Source organism: Schistocerca nitens, chromosome 8 (assembly GCF_023898315.1).
Source record: "Schistocerca nitens isolate TAMUIC-IGC-003100 chromosome 8, iqSchNite1.1, whole genome shotgun sequence".
Taxonomy (NCBI): Eukaryota; Metazoa; Arthropoda; class Insecta; order Orthoptera; family Acrididae; genus Schistocerca; species Schistocerca nitens.
In genome coordinates, this window is record NC_064621.1 from 147881748 (window position 1) to 147899669 (window position 17922).

The following is a 17922-nucleotide window of genomic DNA, read 5'->3' on the forward strand; positions in this document are numbered from 1 at the left end:
AGGTATCTGAAAATTAACTATGTAACTTTCTTTTTTCAAGGTGATACCTAAAACTTTATGACTACTTCTCACAAACCTCCAATAAAGTTATAAGATATGCTGAATTAGAAGAGTGTGTGCATATCAGCCATGCAGAACACACAACAGTGTCAAAGGCACATTTGTAAAAGATTAATGGTAGTTGCAGACAGGCAAAATAAAAATACTGTTAAACAAGTTAGCTTTCGGGCAAAGGCCTTCTTTAGAATTAAACTCTCTCTCTCTCTCTCTCTCTCTCTCTCTCTCTCTCACACACACACACACACACACACACACACACACACACACACACACACAAACAGAACTCACAGACTGGCCTCTGCCAGCCAGTGGTCGTGTGTGTGTGTGCTCGCGCACACATGGAAGAAATCCTTTGGCCAAAACTAATCTGTCTAATAGTCTTTTTGTTGTGCCTGTCCGCAATTCAACATCTCTGCTATATGGTGAGTAACAATCTATTGGTTTTGTAATACTGTCATTATTCCATCCTGGATTTTCCATTGTTTAATAGCAGTTGTACATTTACAATACAGCAATACAGATGTGCCAAGTACCTATTTCCTCATTTCCTCTTTTCAACAAGATTTAAGACTGGGAAATCTCTAAAATTTCCAAAACACTGTTTTGTATCTGACATGCAGTTTGCTGAGCAAATTGTGGGGAAACTAAAGCAATGTGACTGATGAAATGAGGTAAGAAATGGGTTATACTAAAGATCAAATCTTGCAATGATAAGCATCAGAGAAATGACAATTGAAAAGTATTCCAAATGCCATTTCACTGTATTCTAACTTAATTTCAGGATATGTGCTTGACAATTACAATGTGGACAATTATATACCAAATCTGATAAACTACTGTTACAGGTAATGCGCCACATCACATTTTACTTTTGCTATTAAAGGTTGTACAGTCAACATTAAACTGGATTTTTGAAATTATGTGACAAAAACACCTATGTACCTATGTCTGTTGTATAAAGTCACAAGTTCTATGCACACCTTTACCAAAGCAGTTTCAGATACCACACTCAAATTCTAAGTGCTAAAAGGTAATGCAACTATATTCAGTTGGAAAGTCATGAAGCTGTAACTGAAAATAAATTGGGAAAAAATGCAAGCATTTGGGATGATTTTGTTCAACAGAATCGCATACAACAGTGTGTGTTGCAAAATGTATTCCTAAGAAATTCTAGCATATTAATATTATTCACTCTGTGGTTGACAAGTAATAGTACTCCTAAGGAAAATTACAACACTTCATAGGTAAACATGGAAATACTGATATGCTACATTTTTTTAAATATATACCACTTACCCAAACCTCTCTTGATAAACTCCATTTTCCGCCTGCAGTTGTACATGCAAATGTGATCCAATTTATGTACATATTCACTGGAATGAAAATAAGCAACAAAAATTACAGCATTGTCTGATGGATTAACAAGGTGGTTTTGAAGAAATGGTATAGGGTTAAGATCAATTGTGGTAAATGAAATATTTGAATAGTGACATCACAAGGAGATGTGGTTTGTGGGATTAAAGGGACCAGACTGCTACGGTCATCGGTCCATCACAAGGAGACATTAAAAACATATATCAAAGTGGTTAACAAAGACAAATAGCAGTTCTCTACTTGTACACAATTTCGACTAATTAAGTGAGGAGAAATCATTCACATAACGTAAACGAAATTATCATCAGTACATGCAATAAAAAATGGTGGACTAGGTTAGAATGGTTAATTTTTGTGAAACATAGTCACTTTATACAATTAAAAACAGACACAGTCATAAGGTCAGTCCTTTCAGTAAACTGTGAAGAGGGTTAGAGGTTGAAAAGAAAGAACACAGAAACTGAAAGCAACCAATTCTCAGTGGCAGCCCACAGTTTTAGCTCGTGATCAGCACATTTTCACTGGTAATCAACGCATGACAACTAGTTACACCTATTCAATTTAATCAAGTGAAAATATATTAACTGTCTACTTATAATGAAAAGGGTGCTAGAAGGTCCAGAAGGACAAACTGATTAAGACAGAATGGGCAACTTTATTTTTTTGGGTATCAGGAGAACTTAACAGTTATTGCTCTTTCATCTCTGCTGGACTAGACCTTTTTATTACTTTATCCTGAATAGTTATTAAAGAAAGGACAAGAAACATAAAGACATTAATTAGGTTTTGGCGAATTTACACAACAAAAAGGTCCAAGATTAAAACATATTGGTATACGAAAGATTATTTAAAATTTATTAACCATGCCAATCAAAACTTACTATTTATCTTCATCAAAGAATTTGACAGCTGCAATAAGATCTCTCCGCAAATCTTCTCGCACCTCTTCTGGTAGCTTTGTAATATCCTGTACCTCACCAGGCCACCAACATGAACCCAATTTCACCCACACAACATCACCTTCTAAGTACTGTACCTCTGTTTGCTCACACATGCCCACCCTATATACAAAAGGAAAAAATGGTAACAGTAACACATTTTTAGAACATTATTTCAAATGTATTTTATGATAAAGCCATTACTTATAAGTTTACTCTCTAACAACTGCTGTATTTCAAAGTGTGGTTACAGAAATGTAGCTCTAATAGAGATATATTTATTTTTCCACATACAATACATTTCAACAGCACCATAAAAATGTAATATCTAATACGTGAAAAGTAATTTTCAATGTACCAAAACAGAAATAAGATAGAGACCTTTGAGAAAACATGATACTGACAAATTAGGCAAATGGATATACAACATAGTCTTCAGATAGCTTCAAAGTATACAGAGGGTAATAGAACATTTTATAGTGTTTCTAAAGAAAATACTAAATTCTTTACAATTTGAATAACAGCACAACAGTGACATATTGTGATAGTAAAAATAAGAAAAGATTTAGACACATCAGGTCATATTCACATGACAAAAACAATAATGAAAAATCCAGGTTCAAACAGACACACTACAATGAGTTAAGTATAGTGGAGACATTACATAGAAAGAAGCCACATAAAAAGAAGTTTTATATCATTGCTCAGATTTGGACTTGCATTCCTCATATAATGCTACCTGTTTCAATGTGGTTTTATCAACCAAAAAAATTAAAAGGTAGTTAATAACATCAGTAAAACATTTAGACATAAGAAAATAAATGGATAAATTATACAAGTGATGAGATCTGATCTAACAATGTCACTTAAGAGTAAAAAATGTTGACATATTTCAATACCCACTGCTTCAGTTAAATGGAAGTGCAAATGAAACCTCATGCGCGCAAAGCTGTTAGGTATAGAGAAACAGCAAAGAGACCATCCAAAGCTTCCCAGATGTTTAAAAGCATATAAGATATTAGATCAATCCTAGTTCATTATATAGGGCACTATATAACCTTTCGCAAATTATGGACCATTTAGTGACAAGATAAAAACTGTAGCTGTGATACTCGGAATAACTATGCACAAAGTGCACTACTGAAGTTGCAAGGTAGGCAAACGATGCATCATGCACATGAAGAGAAAGAAATACTTTGTGACGACACCAGTATGATTTCTGCTGCATGCCACATGCTCCAGCTGTTTTCTACTCTGGCAACTAGAAAGTCGATGTATACTCTACATTTATACAGCATAATTTTTTCCACCGTATACAAACTCTAGAGATTTATCAATGAGAGGATAAGGAACAAAAAAGGTATAGTGAACTTACATCCGGAAACGTGTGGTTTCCTTGCTAGCCACAGTTACAGTATGCGTGGTTTGCTCCTAGAGGGTGGTACTGTTCCTCATATGTCATGCCCTAACCCCTTCTCCTGCCAGTCATTGGTAATGTGTCTGATTCACATCTCTTGCTGACTCACCTTATAGTGGATGTGATACAGCGTTGTACACAATGGTTCTGTATTCGAATCGAGAACTTGCCAACATGGTATTTACTTATGAAAAGGCAAGTGGCAACAGGCAGCGAGGTTGTGTCAGGAGACCTATCCCTGCCAACAACAAGCACAGCACTCAATGTTTGCAACAGTGTTTCGCCATTGGTCTGAGACAGGGTCATTTCAAGAAATCATGAAGGACATACCCTAAACGTTTGGACACCAGACTTGGAGGGAAATGTGATTACATTGTGAAGGCGACCGCTGTGTCAGTAACGGGCAGCTGGTCCGTCAGTACAGGGTAAGCCAGGTGACCGTGCGGAACATTCCCCATGACAATTGTTACTACCCTTATCATTTACGGTGTGTGTAGGGCTTACTAGCTACAGACTTTCCAACTTGGGAGCAGTTTTGTCACTGTTTCCTTCACCAGGCAGCTAGGATTCTGATATTTGTGTCATCCAACCTACTCACAGATAGGCCACCTTTACGCGGAGTGTTATCTTCAACTTACAAAACAGTCATCTGTGGGATAGTATGCAGAGCCCCCACAGTATGGTGACAGCAAATCATCAGCAATGATGCAGCAGGAATGTGTGGGCCAGGATAACTGATGACTGCATTTTGGGACCAGTCTCCCTTCCACATCACCTAACAGGATGAGGTTAATGGTGTTTCTTGCGGGTGACTTTGCATCCCCTGCTGGAAGAAGTGCCATTGATGAGTCAAATGGTTTTGTGAGTGCTATATGATGGTGCTCCAGCCCACTTCGCCATTAACCTTTAATGTCCGGACGCATCTCAATTGTGTCTTCCCTGGTCAACGGATCAGACGATGGAGTCCAATTGCAGGGCCTGCTCGTTCATTGGCTCTCAACCCACATGATTTCTGGTAGTGGGGCCGTCCAAAAGAATCATGTCTGCAGAGCCCATTCCAGATGTGGAGACAATGGAGCAGTGTATTCAAGCTGCCTCTGATATTATTCGGATGCAGCCTGGCCAATGTGATCATGAGAGACACAAGATGCTAAGGTGTATACACGCATATACTGAGGCACATGAAGCCATTTTCGACACACACTGTAACTGTGACCGCATGGTACAGTGCATATTAGACCACAGTCTCTAAAGCAATGAGTGATTGAAGAAATGTTCTCTAGCATTGAAACCATTCATTTCCAAACATAATTTCATTAGACCTTTTTTATTCCTCTCATCAATCAATCCCTAGGCCACAAGAGTTTGTACAAGGTGGAAAAATCACCCTCTATACTTGGTAAATCATTGCTATTATTTACTGACATAATACTTGTATTTTATGTCACAGCAGTAATCAACTCAGCCATGACTAAAAAGCCTAATTATATCTAAATTAATACAAAAACCAATGCTAATTGCTGTAAATTAAGACCACGGCTCAAGCTACAGATAGACGCCGTAGACTAATGCCATTCGTGACTGAGTCACATGGTATGTTGGTCCCCTGCTATTGTGCATATTTTACTATACCTAATATAATTTAAAAATAATCATAAGTTAGGCAGTATATATTGGTTATAAATCATGGAAGTTCAGTGGTTGATGAGAATTTAAAGATTAATTACGAAGAACAGATTTTTTATGTGATACAACTCTACCACATACAAACCACCTCCTCACTATAGTCCTTAAGATGAAAGAACAGCCCTGACAGTCACAGTGGGATTGGCACAGTTGTGTCACGCATCTGTCACAACCATTCATGTATTGCAATTTTGTATAAATCTCTTCAGCAATGTACCAGTGTTGTTCCAGCTGTATAGATGAGTACTGTTTTTAGCCACATAGCTTTGGTGCTGACAGCAGCCTTTTGCATTTTGCATTGGAAAGCTAACAACAGGACTGACAACTGTCAGGGTTCTTCTTTTTGCTATATAAAGTGTAGAGCTCATACCAACGAAGTACTATTGTTCTAAGCATCTAAAAAGTTTATTCTTAGACAAATAATTCACAAAGGAACCGAGAGTCAAAAACATTTTGAGGAGCTTATTTAGCGTGAGTGTCAAACTTCTATGAAAGCATCATGAATTTAAAAATATACTGTAGAAATAAGTATAACTCTCTACTATGATAATTAATGTCTTACTCTTCTGAAGTCTGTTGTAGGAAGTATCAGTATTAGAGCTAATAAACTGAAAGGGTCATTCCAATGTGAGTACAGGATGGTTTCTTCTAGGCATATGCTGACATGTTCCTAACATGATCACCATCATCCTCGTTTCCTGGCCATTGTTAAGAACTGAAAATGAGTACCATTTACAGTGATACTGTTGTTATTATTTCTCACTGATTCAGTGAACTTAGTTATAAAGCACTTAATGAACTGACATGTTACATGGCCCTACACGAATGTTACAATGGTCACGTAGAATAATACACAATATGAATAAAGAGCTTAGTTAATACAAACAATGGTCACAAGGAATAATACACAATATGAATAATTAACTTAGTTAACACAAAGTTATCAGAGACTGAGAAAAATATATAAAGCTATAAATATTGGATACATTGTACGCAACATCATGGTTGAGTGCCTAGCATTCACTGATGATTTATGAATCAATATTATCACTAGGATCCAGTAGCCCTAAAACAGGAATTAATTATGAACCTTGAGGCTTTCTCCAGTGTTCTGAATACTCAATGACATTCTAGGAGTGCAGCCAGTCGACATTTATTAAGACACACGATATTTTGTCTGCATTCCTGCCAGACATTTTCAGGTGGGTCATCAAAAACACAATGAATGTCTATGTCACACAATTATTTACAGTGTTGTACATGTTTTGTTAATACATCAAGATTGTAATTGCAAGACTGAGTGTACCGCTAGCAGGCAGCATTTTTTATGTTGAAAATGTGATACTGTTTTCTGATGGATTACCACAACCCTCAGTGTACTCCATTATTTTTGTTCAGAGCATATCGTGGAAATAAGGGGATTCCACACGTTATCCAATTGATAATCGCTTTTCCAAATAATACAGTTTTCTGCCATGTATATCTCATGAGACTCTTTAATAACAGAATCCCAAAATTAATAGGCAGTAGACAAAATCAGTGTTGGATCGTATTTCATTGGATGCCACATGGATATACAATGATCAGCAAGGGCAGATTTTATGGCATGAAAAAGGCAAGTACATCTTCATCTATACCCTGCAAACCACTGTGAAGCACATGGCAGAGGGTACGGCCTACTGCACCAGTTATTAGGGCTTTCCCCCTTTCCATTCACATATGGTGTGTGGGAAGAATGATTGTTTAAATGCCTCCGTGCATCCTGTAACTAATATATTCTTGTCCTCACAATCCCTACAGAAGCAATGTGTACATGGTAGCAGCATACTCGTAAAGCCATAATTTAAAGCCAGTTCTTGGAGCTTTGCAAGTAGGTTTTCTCGGGATAGTTTATGGCTATCTTCAAGAGTCTGACAGTTCAGTTTCTTCTCTCTATCACAGGTCAAACCAACCTGTGACTATTTTTGCTGACCTTCTCTGTATATGTTCAATATCCCCTGTTAGTACTATTTTGTACAGGTCTCACACACTTGAGCAGTACCCTAGGATGGATTGCATGAATGATTTGAATGCAATCTCCTTTGTAGATTGATTGTACTTCCCCAGTATTCTACAAATAAACAGAAGTCTGCCACCTGCTTTGTCCATGACTGAGCCAATGTGATCATTCCATTTCATATCCATACAAAGTGTTACATCCAGGTATTTATATTAACTGGCAATTCCAACTGTGACTCATTGGTATTATAGGACATTACTTTTCTTTTATTTTTTTATGAAGTGCATAATTTGAAACAAGTTGCCTATCTTTGAACCATTCTGAAATCTTATTAAGAAAAAAAATGGCTCTGAGCACTATGGGACTTAACATCTGTGGTCATAAGTCCCCTAGAACTTAGAACTACTTAAACCTAACTAACGTAAAGACATCACACACATCCATGCCCGAGGCAGGATTTGAACCTGCGACCGTAGCAGTCTTATTAAGATCTGACTGAATATTTATGTACCTTCTTTTTGACAGTATATACTGCAGATAGCTGCACTGCCTGTTAAAAGTCTGAGGTTACTATTGATATTGTCTGCAAGGTCATTAATGTACAACATGAACAGCAATGGTGCCAACACATTTCCATGGGGCACAGCACAAGTTACTTCTACATTTGTTGATGACTCTCCATGAAAGATAACACGCTGCATCCTTCCTACCACAGAATCCTCAACTGTCACAAATAATGCTTGATACCATATACAGTCATACTTTGGTAATCAGCATAGATATATTAGTGAGTCAAATGCTTTTTGCAAATCGATAAATACTGCATCTTGATCAATGTTTTCAGAATTCAAGTTTGTTGGCATGGAGGAGATCATTCTATTAAAGATATCTCATTAAATTTGAGCTCAGAATATGTTCTAAGACTCTACAACCAATTGATGGCAAGGATATTGGACAGGAGTTTAGAGGATTAGTTCTACTACCCTGCTCGCAGATGTGTGTGACCCGTATTTTCTTTTCAATTACAAGGCAAAGATTTTCTTTATCCCTATCTACAATACAATATAGTTAAAAGAGGGGCTAACTCAGATCCAAATTCAGTACAATACCTGACAGGGATTCCATCGGGCCCTGGAGGTTATTCAATTTTAACGATTTAAGCTCTTTCTCAGGACCACTGCCAGTAATATCTATTTCATTCACCATTTCAATGGCACTAGAATTAAATTGGGACAATACCCCTCACTTTTCCCATGTAAAGGAACATTGAAAAATACCAGAGTTTAGCATTTGTGCTTTTACTTTGCTTCCCTCTTAATTTCAATTTCTGTCTCATCCATGAGTGGATGTGGACTTTGGTGGCACAACAGTCTACATACACCCAAAATTTCTTTGGGTTTTGTGAAAGATCATTTGACAATATTCTGCATTCTGCTGGCTACATATCTCTCTTTTTATTTGAGCCACTGTTCCCCTACATGCTCCTGTCCTATGCTAAAAATTTACATGTCCTCATTGCAGTGTAACACTACTCCTTTTGTTATTTAGTTTACTGAACATGCAACACTTTCTACTTGTTTTAGTTGCCCTTTGCACTTTGATAACCACATCATGGTCATTAACAACCACCTTATGGTCACTGATATTAGTTTTGAAGTGGACATCCTTATAGAGATGAAGTCTATTTGTTGCCATTAGGTGTAATACAAGTTTATCATGAGTGAAGCTCTGAACTATCTGTTCTAAGCAGTTTTCAGAGAATGCATTTAGTATGGTTTCACAGGATATCTTGTCATGCTCACCACTAACAAAACTAATTTTCCGAACTGGCTGATGAATGGTTAAAGTCTCCACAGAAGATTACAGTATGATTGGAGAGTTAACACACTAGCTAATCATGTTTTCTCTGAAGTTATTTGTTACATCAGGAGGTGAGTCTAGTGGTCGATAGAAGTATTCAATTACAATTTGATGCTACCTATGACAATAAGTCTTGTCCATATAATCTTGCATGTAGTTTAAATTTCTATTTCAGTGCAGCATTGATGTTCTATGCAACATCCTTTCATGGTTTGCATATGTTGTCTGATCTATGTAAGCCACATTACTCTTCACAAGGAATTTGATATACCATAACAACAACTTATACTTCAAGCAATGGAAAATCCAGGAAGGAATGCAACAACACTCGAGAAGGAAAGTTGCTACTCACCATATAGTGGAGATACTGAGCTGCATACTACTCAGCATCTCTGCTACATGGTGAGCAGCAACTTTCCAACTTATACTTCAGCAATCCAATATCTAAAATCTTATATAGAGGACAGAAAACCACTTGAACTTGAAATTTAAAGAGGATGATGCTATATGCAACCAAACATTAACAATAAATAGAAGAAAAACTGTCGATTTTACAGGTGTACTATTCTTCTTGTGCGATTGCTGGTTTTTTGCTTCAACAGATAATGCCCTGTTGATTCACTTAAGAACGTGAAGACTGTAAATATAAGTCCGCAAGAGTGGGCTTCCGGTAAACTGAATGACACAGAGCACCACCACTCTTCCAAATATCCAAAACATCAAAGAGTGTCAGACAACCATTTATTTCTGTTTCTATGGTGAAAACAACATTCTTACTAGTGGAGTTGAGATGGTGCAAAAATTTCATTACTTCGCCACTTCTGGTGTCCTACCATGACAGTATCAACAACATACCACCAAAAAACATTTGGTTTAAAGGCTGCTTAGTCCAGAACTAGACACTCCAGTGAATCTACACAAAAACAAACCTCCAAATACTTTGCAATGAAACATTTTATGATGAAAACCTGAAATAGTACACTTAGAAATGTGACGCGTGAGTCTTCCATAAAATATACTGGTAACAGATTTCGAACAGAGTGCAAACTTAAAATGAGTCTCAGAACTCCAAAAAGCACAAAGGCTACTGCAGAATTACTAGAGCAACATTACATTATGCAACATAGTTGTATATGATGTGTGCTCTAAAAGGGAATGCAAAAGCATAAATTGCGCTATCATTTTCAAGTGCCTACTTAAATGCCTTATGGATGGTTATCATTAATCTGTTCACTGTCTTGCCATCACAAGATTTTCGTTTCACAATAAAAACTCCAAACAAACCATAAATACTGGAGGTCACTCTAATTTTGTACGCACTGAAAAGCAAGAACAGTAAATTATACAAGGTGTATAATTTTGCTTCCACCGCTTGCCGATAGGTGGCAACAGTGGTAAGTAGCAGTCAAAAGAAACAGATTGCAGACATCACGCAGTTAGTTTAGATCTCGGTCAACATAGCCTCATTCAAACATTAGTCGATTTGTGTCAGCATCATAAAGGTGTTCTTGATTGAAAATGTCAGTTTACGAGCCTAATTCTCGTTGTTTGCGGGAGGTGTTACTGTTTTGTTCCAATATGAAGAAAAAGGCAGCCAAATCTCACTGAATGATCTCAAGTACGTATGGTAAGGACGCTATTAGTGAAAGAACGTGTCGTGAGTGGTTTCAACGCTTCAGGAATGGTAATTTTAACATCCTAGACCAGCATAGTGGTGGAAGAGAGAATGTTTTCGAAAATGCAGAATTTGAGACATTTCTGAGCGAAACTCGCATCAAACTCAACAAGAATTGGTAAGATGAGTGGGAATGACACAGCAAGCGATTTCAAAATGTCTCAAAGCTATGGGCATGACTCAGAAAGAAGTAACTTGGGTTTTGTGTGAGCTGAAACCAAGAGACGTTAAACACCATTTGTGTGTTTGTGAACAGTTGCTTCAGAGGTAAAAACGGAAGGGTTGTCTGCATCACATTGTGACGGGGGATGAAAAATGGGTTCATTACAATAACCCTAAATTCAAAAAATCATGGGGATATCCCGTCCATGCTTCCACGTCAACAGCCGAATCGAATATTCACAGTTCGAAGAATCATCCTCTGCATTTGGTGGGACCAGCTCAGCATAGTGTACTATGAAGTGTTAAAACAAAGTGAAACAATCACAGGTGCTCGTTATCAAACGCAATTAATGCATTTGAGCAGAGCACTGAAAGACAAATGGCCGCAATACAGCGAGAGGCACGATAAAGTGATTTTGCAGCATGACAACACTCGATCCAACGTTGCAGAAGAGGTCAAAAAATACTTGGAAACATCCTACCCCCACCCGCTGTATTCTCTAGACATTGCTCCCTCTGACAATCACCTATTTAGATCAATGGCCCAAGGGCTGCCTGACCAACAAAATGGCTCTGAGCACTATGGGACTCAACTGCTGTGGTCATAAGTCCCTGACCAACACTTCCGATCTCATGGAGAAGTCACAAATTTGATCGATTCGTGGATCCCTTCAAAAGATAAACAATTTTTTTGACGGGGGATTCGTACACTGTCCGGAAGATGTAAGAAAGTATGGCCAGCTATGGAAAATACTTTGAATGACACATGTGTAACCAATTTGTTTCATTAAAGCCTAATATGTTGGGGAAAAAATGGAGGAAGCAAAGTTGTACACCAAAACAAAGATTCCATGACTTACCAAACGAGAAAGCGCTGGTAGATAAGCACAATAAAACACACACACACACACACACACACACACACACACACACACAAAATTTCAAGCTTTCGCAACCCACGGTTGCTTCATCAGGATCCTTTCATCCTTCCCTCTCCTTCCCTCTTTCCTGACGAAGCAACCGTGGGTTGCGAAAGCTTGAAATTTTGTATGTTTTTTTAATGTGCCTATCTACCAGCACTTTCCCATTTGGTAAGTCATGGAATCTTTGTTTTTAATATATTTTTCCCATATGAAAGTGCTGGCAGGTCGACAGACACACAAACAAACACAAACATACACACAAAATTCTAGCTTTCGCAACCAACGGTTGCTTCGTCAGGAAAGAGGGAAGGAGAGGGAAAGATGAAAGGATGTGGGTTTTAAGGGAGAGGGTAAGGAGTCATTCCAATCCCGGGAGCGGAAAGACTTACCTTGGGGGGAAAAAAGGACAGGTATACACTCGCACACACACACATATCCATCCGCACATACACAGACACGAGCAGACATTTGTAAAGGCAGAGAGTTCGGGCAGATATATATATATATATATATATATCCACAAAAAAATTTACAAAACACCAAAATTATGACCAAGACATCAACAAACTAACCAACAATTATCCATAGCTATGGACGTTTTATAGAACGGGCAACAACAAACTACCTACAGTGTATTTAAGGCCACAGCAAGTCAAATACTGTTGTGTTAAAATCTGCAGTTAAACCGCTTAACATTTTTCATATTTTTTCTTGGGTGATTGTTTTGCTTTCCTTTTTCCACAAACAAGAATGACAGAAATAAACGAATTTTTTTAAAGATAGAAAAAACGCACAAAAAAGGAAGCAAGAAGGTGTCTAACAATTATCATGGCATAAGTTCATTTAGCAGGGTGTACGAGAGGATTTTAAAATCAAGAATAGATAAGTTTGTAAATGAAGTGGAAGAACAAAATAGCTTTAGAAGAGGCAGGTCATGTGCAAATAATATCTTTACCCTAAGACAAATCATGGAGAAGAGAATGGAAAGAAATGTAAGCAGTTATTTGGTCTTCATAGGTCTTGAGAAAGGAAATGACACATTGCCACTAAAGCTATTGTTGGAGGTGCTGTGGCCAGGGGAACTGCCAAAAATTTATGTAAAAAGTATTATAAATTTCTACAAGTTAGCACAATGTATCATTAAAATGTGGAACAAAATTTCTAGAAAGGCCTTCATCCACCCTCACCATCTGTTTCTATCGCTGATGATAATGGTGCCTGAAGGTATGAAAAGCTTAGGTTTCACCTGTAATATATGATATGCTTTAGATGCCAAAATTTTATCCATGAGGTCAATTGGTTTTAAATATAAACTACCTTCTTGATAAGTAATTAACATAAAAAGTAAAGACAACAACTCACTGAACAGTTGTGGCATTGATAACCATATGAACAAGACTGAGAATGTTGCTAGCTTTTGGATGAATCATCCTTCAGATCTAGTAATCCCCCCCCCCTCCTCCTCCTCCTCCTCCTCCTCCCAAAGAGCATAATACACCTGTCCTGTGACACTGTTAGCCAGCCAGGAAAAACTATCTACGTACATAACCTACAAGCCACTATATGGTGCATGGCGGAGAAGACCTTGTACCACCACGTCATTACAAATGGAGTAAGTGAAAAACGACCCACTATATGTTTCTATACACACTGATTTCCCTTCTCTTGTCTTGGTAACCCTTATGTGAGTTGTACATTGGCACAGTAGAATTGTTCTGCAGTATGTCCCGAATGCCAGTTCTGTAAATTCCCTCAATAGTGTTTTGGGAAAAGAACATTGTCATCCTTCCAGACATTCCCATTTGAGTTTCTGGAACATTTCTCTCATACATGTTGATCAAACCTACTAGTAACAGATCTAGCAGTACACTTCTGAATTCCTTTAATGTCTTCCTCTAATTCAAATTGGTGGGTATACAAAACACTTCAGTAGTACTCAAGGATGGTTCTCACCTGTGTTACGTGTGTAACCTCATTTATAAGTGAGCTACACTTTCCTAGAATTCTTCTGATAAACCAGTCAACCATTCACTTTCCCTACAACCAATCTTAAAATACTAAATAAATTTCATGTCAGTCTACATTGTTATGCCTAAAATTTAATGGACATTACTGGTTCAAGCAGCACACCACTGACACAATGACCAAACATTACAGGATTGTATTTCTTGTTCATCTGAATTAGATTACAATTTTTCACATTTAGGGCAAGTTGTCATTCACATCACCAAACAGAAATTCTACCAAAGTTATCCTGTATCCTCCAACAGCCATTCAATGCCAACATTTTTTCCATAAACCACATCATCAACAGCAGCAGCAGCAGCAAACAGTTGTAGAGTGCTGCGCACCCTATCTGTCACATTGTTCACATACATAAGAAACAACAGAGTTCATATCGCACTTCGGGCACTTCTGCACACTAAGTTCTATTACTTAAAAAGTCTTTAAGCCACTCAAATAGCTGAGTACCTATTCTGTATCCTCAGACCTATGTCAACAGTCTTCAAATGGCTCTGTGTCAAACAGTTTCCAGAAATCTAGGAATCTGCCTGTTGCTCTTCATTCATGGTCTGCAGGATACTGTGCCAGAAAAGGGCAAGAGCTAAGTTTCACATTAGTGATACTTTCTAAATAATTTTTGATTTATGAATAGAAGTTTTTCTTTCTTATAGACACTTATGATAGTCAAACTTAAAATATGCTCAAGAATTCTACAGCAAGTTTACATTAAGAATATTGGTACACAATTTTGTGGAACCGTGTTTTTACACTCTTATTTAAGGAAGGCATCTGCCTTATATCCAGTCACCAGACAGTGATAAATTACATTTCAGTCTAATGCATGAGAACCGTGGTTTGATGTGAAACAACTCTGCACTTCAACATGTAAACCTTTCTCAGTTATAATATATAGATCTCCTTGTGACAAGTATTACACAGTGATATTTTGTACTAGTGAGAGATGTGTTGAATAAATATAACTGTATGTAGGAATAACTTGAAACTGCGAAACAAAAAACACGATAATAAATAGCTACACTTACTGCAGTTCCGATGCGCAACACACAGTGATATGCGAGGAAAGGGGTGCTGGATTGATGTCATCATGACAGTGTTAAGCTATGATTATATCACACATGATGTGCAGTAGCACTATATGTCTGTGAAACTCAGTCTAATGACATTTTAAAATACAATCTGAACTTGATTAAGTCAAATTAAGGGATGACAGGCAGCCATATATATATATATATATATATATATATATATATATATATATATATTTAAATATGTCTGCTTGTGTCTGTATGTGTGGATGGATATGTGTGTGTGTGCGAGTGTATACCTGTCCTTTTTTCCCCCTAAGGTAAGTCTTTCCGCTCCCGGGATTGGAATGACTCCTTACCCTCTCCCTTAAAACCCACATCCTTTCATCTTTCCCTCTCCTTCCCTCTTTCCTGACGGGGCAACCGTTGGTTGCGAAAGCTAGAATTTTGTGTGTATGTTTGTGTTTGTTTGTGTGTCTATCGGCCTGCCAGCGCTTTCGTTCGGTAAGTCACCTCATCTCTGTTTTATATATATATATATATATATATATATATATATATATATATATATATATATATATATATATATATATATATCCTACCTTGAACATCAATATTAATCTAAGTATTTGCAGCTAAGAGATTTGAGGAAGTGTGAAGACAAGCTTGTTAATGTAAAGTAAACAAATGAGAGAAAAGACATGTTTCCTGGATATTAAAGTTTTCTTTCACCACTAGAAATACGCAATGTACAAACCTTTTACTATTTGACAATATAAAGAATTATACTGCAAAATCCTGTAAGAAACTAGAGATAAAACTTATGAACAACTAAAACCGGAACTATCACTTAGAGAAGGTTGTGAGGAAGGCAAACCATCAATGAGATTTTTAAGCATAACACTTATAATGTGCAATAAATCTACTAAGTGACTGCCTACACTACCATTGTCTATCCTCTTCTGGAGTATTGAGGTGTGTTATGTGATTCTTACCAGACACGATTGTCAGAGGGCATTGAAACAGTTAAAAAAAAAAAAAAAAAAAAAAAAAAAAAAAAAAAAAAAAAAGGGCAGCTTGTTTTGTTTAGTCATGAAATACAGAAGACAGTGTCACAGATATGATAAATGAGCTGGGGTGACAATCATTAAAACAATGATGTTTTTCATTGTGGCTGGATCTTTCATGAAATTTTAAATCAATATACTCCTCCAAATGCCATAATATTTTGTTTACTCTCACCTTCACTGGGAGAAATCACCATCACAATAACATAAGAGAAATCAGATCTTTCATGGAAAGATTTAGACGGACAGATTAGATGACAAATTTCAGTCAAGAAATGTAGATTACACTGAATGTAATATGGCAGATAACCTGTTGCATCCTGGAACTTTCATATGCTCGCACTGAATTTTAAATGTGATAAAGTGGTACTGTTACTGGGTTAGAAAAGACATCATCACTCACACTGAATTCCGAAACGAGTTACGTTGCATCACAATTACCAAATTGTTGAACGTTACAGTCTCAATTTCTTTCCAAACTTCCAGTCTCTTCGCTATCACACTTTAAATTTTTTAGAGATAACACACATGAAGCATACTTCATGTGCAGCATTTCACTTAATTTGCCACCAGTGAATATTTAGTCCTTCCTTAAAACTTCAAAATTAGGCACACAAAACCCGTTCCATGGTCAAAACATGAATTTTCATTAAAATTAATTCATATTAAGGTAAATCAGGTCTGATTTTGTTACCTTATTGGTCTCAATAAATTAAAAGTTTTATTGTACGCACATGTTTTCTTTGGCACTAGTTGAATTGAGAAGTGGGGGCAGAAGATGTTTAAGCTGCCTTACTCCTGTGGAGCTGCCAACAAAAGAAATTGAATTGTTTTATTTATTTTTCACAAATTATCTTTGGGATTTATTTCCCATGGACCTTCAGCAAAACTGAACCCCTAGAGGTGTGGTGAGTCACTGTGATTACAATTGCCTTTTCAGTCTTTATAATGTAATGTGTTTTAACAAAGAAGAAAATGCAAAGCACAATGCTTTAAAAGTTTCTGCCAAACTATCTTGCATCAGCACAAATATCACCAGTACATCTCTAATGTGTAAACAAATAAAACAGATTTAAAACAGACAAGTTAATATGAAATTTGTGTAACCTGTTTGCAAAGAAATTATTTTTTTTTTTTTTTTTTTGTCAACAAGAATGTCACAAAAGTCATCAAGTTGTATAAGAAAACTAGCAAATAAGGACTCATGTACATTGCAAATGTATACAACACAAACACCAGGACTAAATGCCTTTTAAAATCACTCCTCCATTACTAATTACAAGACAAAAACAGGAGCTAGGAAAATATGTGGTAAGGAGACAGAAATAATATGGCGCAAGGGAAAATGATTCAGATCTGAGTTGAGGAGCAGAAGGCGGAGGGAGGGGGGGGGGGAAGATATGAAGTATGAAGAAGAGACCCACAGCTAGGCCTATATAGGCCTATTTCTGTTACCTATTTGTATTTCACTTCTCTTTTTTTATGTTTTAAATTCTTGGTGAATGGGTGAAACTCAGCTATGTATTTAAAAAAGGGTACTATTAATTACTTACTAATATACTAGTTGTTTGGATACCTCAACACATGAAAGACATTGCTACTAATTATGCATTTCTGAGAAATGTGAACTGAACTTCTGAACTGTACACACAAAGCTGCCCAGTTTTACAACCAAGAAAGGTGTCTCCTTTTGGACAACCATATACCACAA

At 37.0% G+C, this 17922-nt stretch overlaps 1 protein-coding gene across 4 annotated transcripts in view; it reads right to left on the reverse strand.

Annotated features, from left to right (window-relative positions):
• Positions 1–17922, reverse strand: part of LOC126199090 (mucin-17-like) — a 63431-nt gene that overhangs the window by 41891 nt on the left and 3618 nt on the right. Inside the window, exons 2-5 of one of the 4 annotated variants that reach the window (XM_049935839.1) lie at positions 16946–17017; positions 6038–6190; positions 2316–2495; positions 1357–1433 (exon numbers count right to left, since the gene is read on the reverse strand). In XM_049935839.1, coding sequence (XP_049791796.1) covers positions 1357–1433; positions 2316–2488 — 250 coding nt within the window. In that variant the 5' untranslated portion in view covers positions 2489–2495; positions 6038–6190; positions 16946–17017. Of the gene's footprint in view, positions 1–1356; positions 1434–2315; positions 2496–6037; positions 6191–16945; positions 17018–17922 lie in introns of those variants that run through there. The other 3 variants (XM_049935840.1, XM_049935837.1, XM_049935841.1) reach the window with 3 other exon arrangements.